General features: G+C 37.9%; 1 protein-coding gene across 1 annotated transcript in view; it reads right to left on the reverse strand.

Moving 5' to 3' along the window:
- The window catches only part of LOC126203468 (protein HIRA), a 242,211-nt gene that overhangs the window by 83,447 nt on the left and 145,066 nt on the right, over positions 1–13,698 (reverse strand). The window contains exon 11 of the mRNA XM_049937786.1: positions 11,656–11,875. Coding sequence (XP_049793743.1) covers positions 11,656–11,875 — 220 coding nt within the window. The remainder of the gene's footprint in view (positions 1–11,655; positions 11,876–13,698) is intronic.

The raw sequence follows: 13,698 nt of genomic DNA on the forward strand, positions 1-13,698 counted from the left end.
GAAAGAGAGATTAAATTAGCAAATTGGGTGTAGAATGAAATTTTGTTTACGATTTCAAGAGTGATGCAGTAAATTCCTTTACAAAAAGATTGAATTACAGGGGAAACTGCTTGAAACAATAAATATGCAGCATTTAAGGATAAAACAGGACCCTCACTTTTTACACAGAAGTAACTCCATTCTAATTACAAACAATGATTAAATGAGTAAACTCATTATGCTGACTCACATGAAAAATACAAGTATTGTGTACTTAGGCTTTACCACATTAACCAGCACATATTTCCTGTATTTATCAGCTGAACACACCACAGCATCCAATTCAAAATGGTTCAAATAATGGATTTGTAGGATGTTGACTAGTGATTTTGGCAAACTGCTCACAGATCCCAATGATTCCCTCACTGCGTTAAAGGGTTCATGACTTTTTCCATGTCTCACATGTAAGTGCTATAGAGACAGAACGTTTAGCGATAGGTGAACATGTTAGACCATATTTGATAAATAGTCGCATGTTATATTGTATTGTTAGAGGAGACAGACAATCTAAGATAGTCATTCCCTTGACACAGTCCCTTATTTCTTTAAATATTTCCACGAGTGCCTATTGGGAGATCACCTGTTAATACATTATTAGCAATGGTCCCCATATTATATGTTTACCCCACACAGCCACTCCCTTGCTCCTTTCAAATAAACATCTTTATGCCTCAATTCTATGCGAAGTATTGGTGTGAAAGTACTGAGTCTTTTCTTAATTTGATGATACACCATTTGCCTTTAATCATCTGTTAATGTTATCAGATATTCCATAGGTTGCCTTTTCCCTCAGGACAATGGCACAATAAAAATTCCTATACTTGCATCCTCAGCAAAATTTTATATTTGTTTAAGAAACAACAAAGGTCCAAAAATAGAACTCAGTGCTACACCATGCCTAATAGCTTCAAAAAAACTTTCCCACAAAATCTGATGCGATAAAAATAGATCAATGCTAGTATAGCACTCTTGACGAATAACAATTGCATCATTGGTGTAGATTACTAATGTTGTCTTTCTGTAGAGAAATTTGTACATTCAAACATTACATTGGGGCTACTTGAAGGTGAATAATGTCCAAGATATTGCTAAAAAACATTTTGTGTGTAAAACAGCTATTTTTAGGACACTTTAACATTTAGTTTCTCCTAAGCTAACATTAATAGGTCACTTCTATACGGGAGCTGTATTGAGTAAAAATTTACTTCATCACTATTTTTATACAATAAAGTGTATGCTATAACTTTACAAATAAAGTTATGGAAGCAAGGTAAATAAAATAAATTTTCAGAAATGTCACTTTCTTGAGATCATCTCCTTCACTATGTGCTGCAATTCAATTACATATTGAACCTCCTATTATCACAGTAATTCAAAAGCATCCCTATGCATTTGGTTCTTACATGGAATGACTCCACAGCTAGAATTGAGTTACACATAACTCAGTCAGTGACAATGGCATATTTGAGCATTTGTACACATATGGTAGCTTCAGTCAAAAATATATGATTTCGTAGTCTCTTGACGAATTTCACACTGCTTGTGATCCCCTCTAGTGTGAAAAGGCAAAACCTGGCTGCAGATTTCCAGAGCTGCATTTTTAGGACTCCCCTGATAGATCAGGGTTGCACTACACAAAGGAAGCCGCTACACGCATAGCACAGTACTTGAGGAGTGCACATGAGGTCTTTTTAGACTAGATGATAGTTTGAGGTGCTCTGATGAATACTCACCAGTCGATATGCAGCAAGAGACGTTATACCGTGTTCAGACTAAAGACACATTGACTGTCAAAATATTATCAGTGAACTGTCAAAGTCTTTGTAATAAAGTTCCTGAATTTACTGCCCCCCTGGAAAGTCTTGTGCTAAAATTATTTTTGGGACCGAGAGCTGGCTGAAACCCGAAGTGGAAAGTTCTGAGATATTTTGCACGTCATTGAGCGTACATCAGAAAGACAGATTACAGGCCATGGGAGGGGGAGTGTTTTTACTGGCCACCCGATTCTGCTGTGACAGTTCTAGAATTATTCAAAGAAAGTCTATGGTCAGTAGTGCGTAAATACCCAGATCATGTAATACTATTTGAAGGCAACTTTGACGAATATACTGGGATATATATACTGGGATGTCTAAGGATTCATTGCTTGGGGGGAGGGAGATAGTCATGCGAAATATTTTTGAACACAGTTTCTGAAAACTGTCTTGAGCAGCCTATACACAATGGAAATATTTTAGACCTTGTAACTACAAGTAGGCCCGACCTTATCGACAATGTCAGTACAGAGAGGGGGATAGGTAATCATGATGTCATTATAGCAACATGGTTACGGAAATTAATAAATCAGTCTAGAAGGCTACGGGAGTGTTTCTACCAAATAGCAGAAGGAGATATGCATTTGTTAGCATCTCACTTAGGCAGTGAACTGGTATCACTTAGTTCCAGTAAGATAGACACTGAGGAATTATGGACAAAGTTTAAGCAGATTGTAAATTGTGGTCCGGAGATTTATTTGCCTAGGAAGTGGATCAAGTATGGAAAAGACTCACTTTGGTTTAATAATGAAATTCGGAAGATGCTGAGGAAGCGGAGGCTGTTGCACTCTTGTTCAAAAGGGAACGCACAAATGACAACAAGCAAAGGTTAGTAGACATTTGTGCATCTATGAAAAGATCCATGCGCAGAGCTTACAACTACCACTATCATAACTTAGCAAAAGATTTGTCACAGAACCTGTGAAAATCCTGGTGCTGTGTAAAATCTTTAATTGGCTCTCAGGCTTCCAATCAGACCCTTGTTGCCCGTCTGGTGTAGCAGTTGAAGACAGCAAAATGAAAGCTGAAGTTTTAAATTTCACATTCAAGAACTCACTCACACAGGAGAACTGTACTAACATCATTTGACCATTGGACAGACTCCAGTATGGATGAAATAGTAACAAGCAACGAGGGCATAGAGAAACAACTGAAAGCAAATAAATCACCAGGTGCAGATGACATCCCAATTTGGTTTTACAAAGAGTACTCTAATGACACTAGCCCCTTGCCTAGCTTGCTTTTATGGTGAATCTCTCACCCAGAGCAAGTCACAAGCAATTGGAAAAAGGCACAGGTGACTCCAGAATATAAGAAGGGAAAAAGAATGGACCCACTAAACTACAGACCAATATCCCTTACTTCGATCTGCTGCAGAATTCTCAAACATATTCTCAGTTTTAGTATACTCAACTTTCTTGAGACTGAGATGCTTATGCCCACAAATCAGCATTGCTTGTGCAAAACTCAGCTTGCCCTTCTCTCACATGATATACTGCAAATTATGGATGAAGGGCAAAAGGGAGATTCCACAGTTCTTGATTTCCAGAAAGTATTTGACATTGTGTCCCATTGCAGATTGTTAATGGAAGTACGAGCATATGGAATAAGTTAAGAGATATGTGAGTGGTTCAAAGACTTCTTAAGTAACAGTGTTCGTCAGAGACACGGGTATCGTCATGAGGGCCCCAGGGAACTGTGATAGAACCTCTGTGGTTCGCTATATACATAAATGATTTGGCAGAGGGGCTGGGCAGCAATCTGCAGTTGTTTGCTGATTATGCTGTGGTGTACAGTAAGGTGTCGAAGTTGAGTGATTGTAGGAAGATAAAAGATGAAAGACAGAATTTCTAGTTGGTGTGACAAATGGCAGCTAGCTCTAAATGAGGAAAAATGTATGTTAATGTGGAGGAATAGGAAGGACAACCCTATAATGTTCGGATACAGTATTAGGATCAGATACAGTATTAGGAATGTCCTGCTCGACACAGTCAAATCATTTAAATAACTGAGTGTAATGCTGCAAAGCACTATGAAATGGAATGGGCCTGTGAGAAATGTGGTGGGGAAGGCAAATGGTCGACTTTGGTTTATTGCGAGAATCTTACGAAAGGAGACCACATACAGGATGCTGGTATGACCTATTCTTGAGCAATGCCCAAGTGTTTGGGATCCATATCAGATCGAACTGAAGGAAGACATCAAAGCAATTCAGAGGCGTGCTGCTAGATTTGTTACCAATAGGTCCAAACAACACGCAAGTTTTACAGAGATGCATTGGGACCCCAAATTGGAATCACTGGAGGGAAGATAACTTTTTTTTGAGAAACACTATTGATAAAATTTAGAGAACCAGCATCTGAAGCTGACTGTCAAACACTCCTGCTAGCATACGTTGCGAGTAAGGACCACGAAGAAAAGATACAAGATATCAGGGCTCACAAAGAGGCATATAGACAGCAGTTTTTCCCTCACTCTGTTTGCAAGTGGAACAGGAAAAAGAATGATTAGTAGTGGTATAGGGTATCCTCTGCCATGCACCGATGATGGCTTGTGGAGCAGTTACATAGATGCAGACATAGAACCTCATCCAAGGTACCATCTTCCTTCCTTACAACTGAAATACGGCTGGACAAAAATGTGTCCCGTTACTATACCTCATTCTTAATTTAGTGGTTGATGCTGAGGAATACTCTGCCTCCCTCCTTGTAACTTCCATCTGAAATCTCTAGTTTGAGTCCCATTTTTAGGAGCATACACAGAAGTATATTTCATCGCAGGCTGGCTTAGTAATGCAGGACTTTGCCCAGTTTACATGGGACACAGCAAGTACTCAAGATGTCACTCACTACTGACAATTTTACCCCGATGGCCAAGTACCTAATTTGTGCACCACACATCTTGTGGTTGGGCTTCTTATACAAGTTTTTGCAATTCTTTTGATCCAATGGTTCTGTCAACATGATACCGTTTTCTGCATGAAAACATTTTCTTCTCTTTCTGTACAAAACAAACATTACAATAAAGGATTTAACTTTAGTATTGCCAGGTATTTACACCAGAGACTGATTCCGTTTGAAGTCAGCATCAAGTTGAGCACACAAGTAGCTTGTTGACTACTCTTTCCATGAACAGACTGACTGTTTTCTGTTTTCCTTGGGTATTCCAAACTAACTAAATTAGTTGCCTCAGTAGTATTGTTAGTTAGTTTCATGAACAGATAAAAAAAAATGGCAGAATACGATTTATTAAACCAAAAGTTGATAACTTTGCCTCAGGTGATACTATTCATTTTGTTCCTGCTAGAAAATGATTCAGACAGCACTTTGGAAGGTATGTAGATAAACTTCCCCCACGCAGTTCCAATGGGCAAACACTCTTGCAAAAAATTGTTACCTGAGCTGACTCTGTGACTAGTGTTGTGAGCACCTGTGTTTCCTGACCTACATTGTCTCCCCACTTTCTACCAGTACAAGAATTTATGACTTGCAACTGATTAGAGGCTTCCTTGTGGTTATCATACTTATACATAGTTTTGGAGCTAGCATTGATGACCACCTACATCTCAAAATTTGTAGTTTTGGACCTATTTCATCTACTTGGTTTAATCATGCGGGGAAAAAAAAAGGTACAGAAAGTAAAAATTATCATTCAGTGATAACAACAGTCAAAAATTGGAAAACTTTGGTAATTATGTTTACAGTTCCATACTATGGTATTCCAGATAAGTGTAGGAAATGTGTGGTATCCTCAAAAACTTTGTTCTGTTGCTTAGTACAAATATATCACAATGAACCTAAATTTCACCAGTACTGACTGATTTTCTCATGCATACCTCGTTCTTTTCAATCTAAAGCAATGCTACTCAGGGCCTCTCTCCTAAGAGTCATCAAGCACATTTTCTCTGGTGTTTTGGCAGATATTTACAATTTTGTTTTTGAATTGTGTATCTGGAGCCAGCACAGCCAAATGCTGTTCATCACATCTTTCATGTGACATCCAGCATCAGTCTGTTTTCTCTTACAAACAAAATTATTTTTTAGGTGGTATTTTATGTGCCTACTGAACAGACAGGCCCAAATTAGTCTAATGCAATATTTGTTTTACAGATGTGTATTAACGCGGACAGCAAAACATGAGGAATAATGAGTACTCCTGCAGTGACAGCACCTCCATGGTCTGCGCTGACCGCTATTGCCATGCAGAAACACGCTGCTCATCAGTCACTGCTAGAGTACCGGTTATTCCTTATGTTTCACTGTTCCCCTTAACACATATCAATGATACAAATATCACTCTAGACTAATCTGGTAATACTCTACTGAATGGGCATGTAAAATTCCAATTTAAAAGTAATTTTGTTTGAAACGGGAAATAAATCGATGCATTTCGTCAAAGCTGGGAATCGTGTGAAAGATGTGATGAGCAGTATTTGTTTGGGCTGACACAAGACACACATTGCAAATATCTGCTGATGAACCAGAGTAAATGCGCCTAATGAGTCTTTAAGAGAGAGACCTGGTATACTGGAAGTGTGTGTGAATATTTGTTCACCCTTAGTTCCTATAATCAATCACATTTTTCTCAGTCTTCCAGCTTTATCACTTACTCAATAAAACAGTGCTATTCAGTTATTATTACTTCAATACATTTCCTTTTCCTTGTTTATATTTTTCTTTCGCATCACCAATAAAGTGGTGACAAGTAAGCAAAGCATTACTTTTTTTGTCAATAAAACACATTTTATCACACGAAATTGAAAATTTTGCAGAAATGTAAAAGGTCAGATTAGAACTTTAACACTGCATTAATGCAAAGGTTCTTAGTGATGGAAGTCAAGGCTAAAATCTGTAAGTGTGAAGCAGCGAAACTACCACACCCTTTCCAAACAAGTCATTTCAGCAATAACCGGCCTCTTAGCCCGGAAGTTTTAATTACTGAATAACCATTCACTCAGGGAAACTGTGATAAATGTAAATCTCAATGCCCGGAATACGAATTTGAACTCTGTTTGCCCCCTTGCTGTCTGTAAAACTGGAAAAAAACTGAGGAAACTAATGGAAAACACAGACAGGGTGTATACGCCGACAAGGAAAAAAATATTCCCGGATTTCTCCCGGATTTCCTGGTTAAAAATACACTTTCTCCCTGGTGAAAACATACTTTTTCCCAGTTAACTCTCGGAACTGTATAACTTATCAGTCCTTTGAATGAGTATGGTTTTATACGTGGGCATAGAATTTCCCGGCGCTTTAGAAAACGAAACACAGGGGAAAAAACACGCACTGGAAAGATCTTTGATGAGCAGCAACATGTAAGCTGCATATTTTCGTATTACGAAAATCTAAATTCAAATTCCACCAAACACCGCATGTTACTTTCTGAAGCATTGAATCAAGATTGCGATGATCTTTTGTAAGCCAGGCATAGCTCATGTCACGTGATCTCACCAGCCGATGACAGCGGGTATTCAGAGCTGAGGACATGTGATGTAGTCGGCCAATAGCAGCATCACTGTTAAGAAGCGGAAACACACAAACAGAAAAAGCTAATGGTTTAAATTAATATACATAGTGTTGCTACACGAAAAGCAAAGCTTTCACATATAATATTGGTCTATAAGATTAATACGCTGCAAGAGAGGCTAAGCTTTCACATATAATGTTGGTCTTTTCTGCGTGTATTACAATGTAAGATATATCACACAAATTTGTCAGTAAAATTTTTAATAACAATATAAATGTCTGATCTTCTGGGCTCGAAATTCATCTAAATAGCTCGTCATCAAAGAGTTGATTTCTAAATGAGAGTCAAACACTCTTTGATTTAAGAAATTCATCGTACATTCTCGCACATAGTTCAACTTGGCGTAAAAGGAAATTTACTTTGATAGCAAAGCTTCTCAAACCACCACTCAGAATATTTTCCCGCGACCTACTAGAAATAGGTTCGTTTCTGCGGGAGCCCGTATGTTCGTGTGTGTAAAACTTTAGAAGATCTTACATTATGTCATAAAAGAAACAAGACATCAGAGGATACTCCAAGAGCATCGGAATTTTGTGACCCATACTAAAATGTGCACATTTAAAGTGCACATTCGTATATCCGAATTCCCAGTGAAGTAGACCACGCCCTGATATTAAGCTTTTCAATGTAGTTGTCGGGATGTAAAATTTCTCGGAGTACCAGTACTATGTTATCTCATGTTTGGTTCTTTATTATGGCATAATGCCATACGTGCTAGAAGTTGAAAACGTGCACTTGAAATGCAGCGAACAGTGTGTGGAATTAAACACTTTGTTTCAAATATATTGTCCGCCTCAGCGGAGAAGATTAATAAAAGAAAATTTCTTTAGCAAACTGACAAAATTAACTTCATTGTTCTGGAAGGCAATTAATGCTTGACTGTCAGAAAGGTGGAAATAAAATAAAATCTGCAACTAACAACACATTTTAGCCTTCCGTAATTATGTGAATGTATTTTAATTTACTTGATAACCCCTGGCCACAGAAATCTATTTCGTTTTCATTTCACATGAGAGCAGTAAACGAAGAGGAAACAGCAAAATCACTAAATGTAAATACGGGTCACGTGGAGACTACCCACTTGCCCACTATAACCTAGACTGCTCTGTGCATCACCCCTGGATCTACGATATTTCTGAACCGGGGCAATACCCTGCCACTCCCTCAAGCATTTCAGACAGGATGTCAATTAGAAAAAAATTGAACTTTCAAAAATATATTCATTTTGTTGCGCAAATCTTTCTGAAGAGTCTAATGCATAAAACATATGTGTTCGAGGAAATGTAAGACATGTTATTTGGTCTTAAGTGTGCCAAAGCGCAGCACCACACCTCTTCATACAGCATTCCCCTATCGCACGTCACGGTATTTTGCTCTGTGGAATTGAAACGTGTATTTTGTAATGGATACCATCAAACCATATTCAGGACAGTGGAAATTAAAATGTCCTGTGGTGCCTCTCATGCTTACAGTCGGCCGGTTTGACATCCTGTTCCTCTACTTAGAAAATTCTTCAGAAAATTTGTACTCTTTATTCCCTATAAGCTAACAACTTGCTGCTTTGTGTGACATAAAATTAAATATAGGATACATAAAACCATTAAAGACATGAAACAAGCAAGACAATACACATTTATTCAATCCTTAGCTCCAAGAACTTTTTCTCTCTAATCTTGCTACAGCTTTACATGGAGTGCTTTCGTTTCTGCGAAAGAATCTGTTGCCTCATCAAAGTTCTGCAAACGTTTTGCTACATGAAAAATTGAAATGTCGTTGTCTAATACTAATAGCTGTTAATACAAATAGGGCACAAGAATGGTGTTGTTTCTCGATCTTATTATGTCTATTTTGTCACTCTCTGGTAGATAAAACAAAATAGGCCTTTCTAATACTGCCACAATTGTAACACACACAAAATAAACGAGACTATTTTGGCACAAACAGTCATTTTTAACGACAGAATATAATTCACAAAGAACCAGTATCAAATGCCTATTAGGCCTACTACAAGCAAAAGGTTTACTTTAGGAAATAGTTTCACACTTCATTCATACGCTACAGATTCCCAAGCATGAGATCAAAAAGTAGTAGTATTAAATTTTTATAGAAACTTAGAATCGTCATATTGTTCCATAGTTTGTGTGATGTCCCCATTTCTCCTCCTTCCTCGTTCTAACAAAGAGTCTTGTTATCACTAATTCTGTAACTATTCCTGTCAATGTCAAAGCTTATTCGCCGGTTAACTTCACTAACTCTACCAGAATCACCAGTTTAGTTATCCCGCGATTATTCTCCGGTTAGGCATTGTTACGTGTTCATACAACGCATTTTCCGTGCTACTTCTAGAATAGTACTCAAAGCGGCTGCTAGTCGTGGACTGTACAACTGACCCTTACTAGTATAGCGATCTGGAAAAAAATTTTCTGTCAAAATTTCATTTTCTTGGATACACCGAGAAGGTAATATGTAATCACCGACCGCAGTAGCCAAGCGGTTCTAGGCGCTTCAGTCTGGAACCACATGACCGCTATGGTCACAGGTTCGAATCCTGCCTCGGGCATGGATGTGTATGTGATGTTCTTAGGTTAGCTAGGTTTAAGTAGTTCTAAGTTCTAGGGGACTGATGACCTCAGATGTTAAGTCCCATAGTGCTCAGAGCCATTTTAATATGTAATCTATCTTACCTGTTATTCATTTATTTCCACTCCAGTAGCCTGAATGTATGGATTTCGCTAGTAATTATAACAACGCTCATCATTCGCAAACCCAATCAACCACACAATCAGACAGCGGTTGGCATTCACCCATTCGGCCTTACTCCGCTCATGAAAGTTTGTTTCTGACAGAGACATCATGAACACTATGCACGTATTCACAAATCAACTTACGATTCATTCAGAAATCAACTTAGAATGTGTTCGAAAATGTTCAAAAACTGACAGGGATGCATTTCAAAGTCATATTAATAATCAATAAACTAACGTGCGCTAGATGCTATGCGCTTTGTGTAACAAAAAAGGTTTTTTTTCCTCAAGATTATGAATTTGCCCCCGTCCCAGATCTGGACCTGCTGCGCATGCATGAATCTGGCAGCTTGGGCGCTCCAGTAAAATTTTTCCCGGTAACATCTATCTGCTTGCTGCGACTGCTTACACAGCCGACAGCCACATTTCTGTAGCCAGAAGTGGGAGAAGCTACTACTCAACTGCGCATACGCACGATCCTGCTTGTAACTGCTAAAACGAATCTAATGCAAACAGTTGTGACATCACGCTCATTGGAGGCAATTTGTTGTTACGAAGCATTGCATAGTCTTCCTAAAGCCTTTGACATATTTTCCTGTTGGCAGACGCTTGTATGAGCACTGTGTTTTGTTGTTGTATATGGCGCATTTCCTTTGCAGTTTTAAGTTTTATTTTCGTTTTTTCCTTCGTTCATGTTTTATTGCTGCAGTATTATTCTGCAGTAGCGGGATACAGTAATATCCTTTGTTAGAGTATCGGTTCTTACCAGTCAAAATTACGAAAATTTAACTGAGAACAAGAACAATGAAAAATTCCCAGGTTTTTTCCGGATCTCCCGGTTGTCCCGGGTCGTATACACCCTGAGAGATGGAGTTATTGTGTTCAGTTCAATTTTTTAAGACAATAACATTTTACTGTAAAAAGCCCCTTAACATCGCTCTAATAATAACATGCTATAGGGCAGCATACTGTGTCACATTGTGGTGCCAAATGGAATCCCTTGCTGATATATCAACTTGCTTAAAGTAATCACAATTTTTTCCGGGGCAGATTTGATGTATACAATATCCTTGGCAATTTTTTTGCATTTAACCTGTATAAAGGTCCAAGTTTTCAACATTATCTACAACTGTCTTCAAGAGAAAAGCAACTATTTGGTATCAGTTGCTTTCCTAATGAAGATACTGATGAATATTGTCAAAAGTCTGAATTTTATAAAAATTTTACATGCACAGTTCACCGAAAACATTTTATAGAATTTGCTTCTGCCCTCAGTTTCTACATGCCCCAATACAAAGAAGAAAGACACGTCCAGGTTTTGCATAGGAATTGGACAATATTTTTCCTGTTGCCTATAGTTTCTGAATTGTTAGATCACTTAAAGAATTAAAAGTTAACTAAATTTGTACATATATGAAGTCTCATTTGAGCTTGGTGTTTCAGGATGGAATTTTACTAATAATGACGAGAATTCTTTAATCAATATCTTCATTTACAACTTAGAACTATTTTTAAATCAGTGAACAACTCACTGGTACAGATGCCGACTTTGATAGCCGAAGAACAGGAAGAGAAAGAGCTGGATGCTCAGAGGCTGCAGGGGCAGGAGGTGGCACTGGTTGTGGCGCTGGTTTGCTATCAGCTGGTGGTAACAGACGCATCCGCTTCCCCTTCCCTCCCAATGGCTCCCTATCCAGCCGTCTCTTTGCTGCAACTGGTGCACTGCGTTCTACTTTCTGCAGCTCCAGTTTCCTGTAAAATAGAAACACAATATATCTGTTATGCAATTTATCTATGACACTGAAATCAACCTCACATACCGCTGATTTAATTAGTTTGTGATCTAACACAGTGTATGTCTTTATATCACGGGTTTACTGGGAAACAGCCATAAGTGAAACACAAAAACTGAATTATGTAGGATTAAAAGTCTAAATTCTTTGTTACTAACTACAGGGAATATGCATTCCTTGCTTTAGTTCTAGCCCTCACTAAGCCTTACAAAATGAATGTGAAAGACTCTGTCTGTTTTGTACAAAATATTGTCAGAGGAAAAAGATCAAGTCATTTGTGTCTGTAAACAGTTATTTCATCAATGTTGTACTTTATACTACTATGTAACATTTCAGAGTCCATGAGCAACATGATAATTTTTATGCTATAGTGTCATTTTGTATTTAATAATTACTATGATCCAGAGACAAGAGTAGTATTGCATTATATTAAGCAACAGTGGTGCTCTACTTTGTAACAAGCAAATAACAGAATTAAAATTTATAGTTATAAAGAATTCATTAAAATGTGGCTAAACAAATGTAGACAGCAATAAAAATGCCCTACTGTCAAATAAAGCAAGATCAGATTTCTCAGACACAATTAAACTTTTAAGGTCATTCACCACAAACCCATCATTTTGGACTAAGTGCCTTTTCTCATTATGTGCATAATTTTGTATTTTGTAGTGAGACAAGCCATCAGTGCATTTCTCACAAATTTTCCTACCAATGATTGATGACCAAGGCATGTTCTAGAGCAAAATTTAATAAAAGATGTTAATGGATCTACTTACTTATCACATTACATGTTGTTGTTGTGAAATGCAATCATATACTTGTGCGTTTAGAATAGATTGTTTCACACAAACACGTCACACATTAGGGTGGGACATACATGAAAATTGTCAATGGTTGCATGTTAAATGTCAGAATTACATTATAATGAACTAACATACAATTTTGGGTAAAACTGAGTCATCATCATATTTTCCTAAGGATAATAACTTATACACAGAGAGGAAAACTTGAACTGATCTAATGCAAGGAGAGTGATGTACATGGTTTGAGTCAATACAACAGATTATTATATTAATATAACAGAGGGAAACATTCCACGTGGAAAAAATATATCTAAAAAGAAAGATGATGAGACTTACCAAACAAAAGCGCTGGCAGGTCGATAGACACACAAACAAACACAAATATACACACAAAATTCAAGCTTTCGCAACAAACTGTTGCCTCATCAGGAAAGAGGGAAGGAGAGGGAAAGACGAAAGGATGTGGGTTTTAAGGGAGAGGGTAAGGAGTCATTCCAATCCCGGGAGCGGAAAGACTTACCTTAGGGGGAAAAAAGGACAGGTATACACTCGCACACACACACATATCCATCCACACATACAGACACAAGCAGACATATTGGAATGACTCCTTACCCTCTCCCTTAAAACCCACATCCTTTCGTCTTTCCCTCTCCTTCCCTCTTTCCTGATGAGGCAACAGTTTGTTGCGAAAGCTTGAATTTTGTGTGTATATTTGTGTTTGTTTGTGTGTCTATCGACCTGCCAGCGCTTTTGTTTGGTAAGTCTCATCATCTTTCTTTTTAGATTATTATATTAAGTACACAACTAATTACTTTTTTTTAAACAATGACAGTGTTATCTACATGCAAATAATAGCAACCATTTTGAATGTCCGATGTCCGAACCAAGAAGAAAAGATCAACTTTATATCATGAAATCTAACATCTCATTTTGGTGAGTGTAGCTGTCAGGCCTGTGAAGAGGCCGAAATAAGCAG

This window comes from Schistocerca nitens, chromosome 9 (assembly GCF_023898315.1).
Source record: "Schistocerca nitens isolate TAMUIC-IGC-003100 chromosome 9, iqSchNite1.1, whole genome shotgun sequence".
In the NCBI taxonomy this organism is placed as follows: Eukaryota; Metazoa; Arthropoda; class Insecta; order Orthoptera; family Acrididae; genus Schistocerca; species Schistocerca nitens.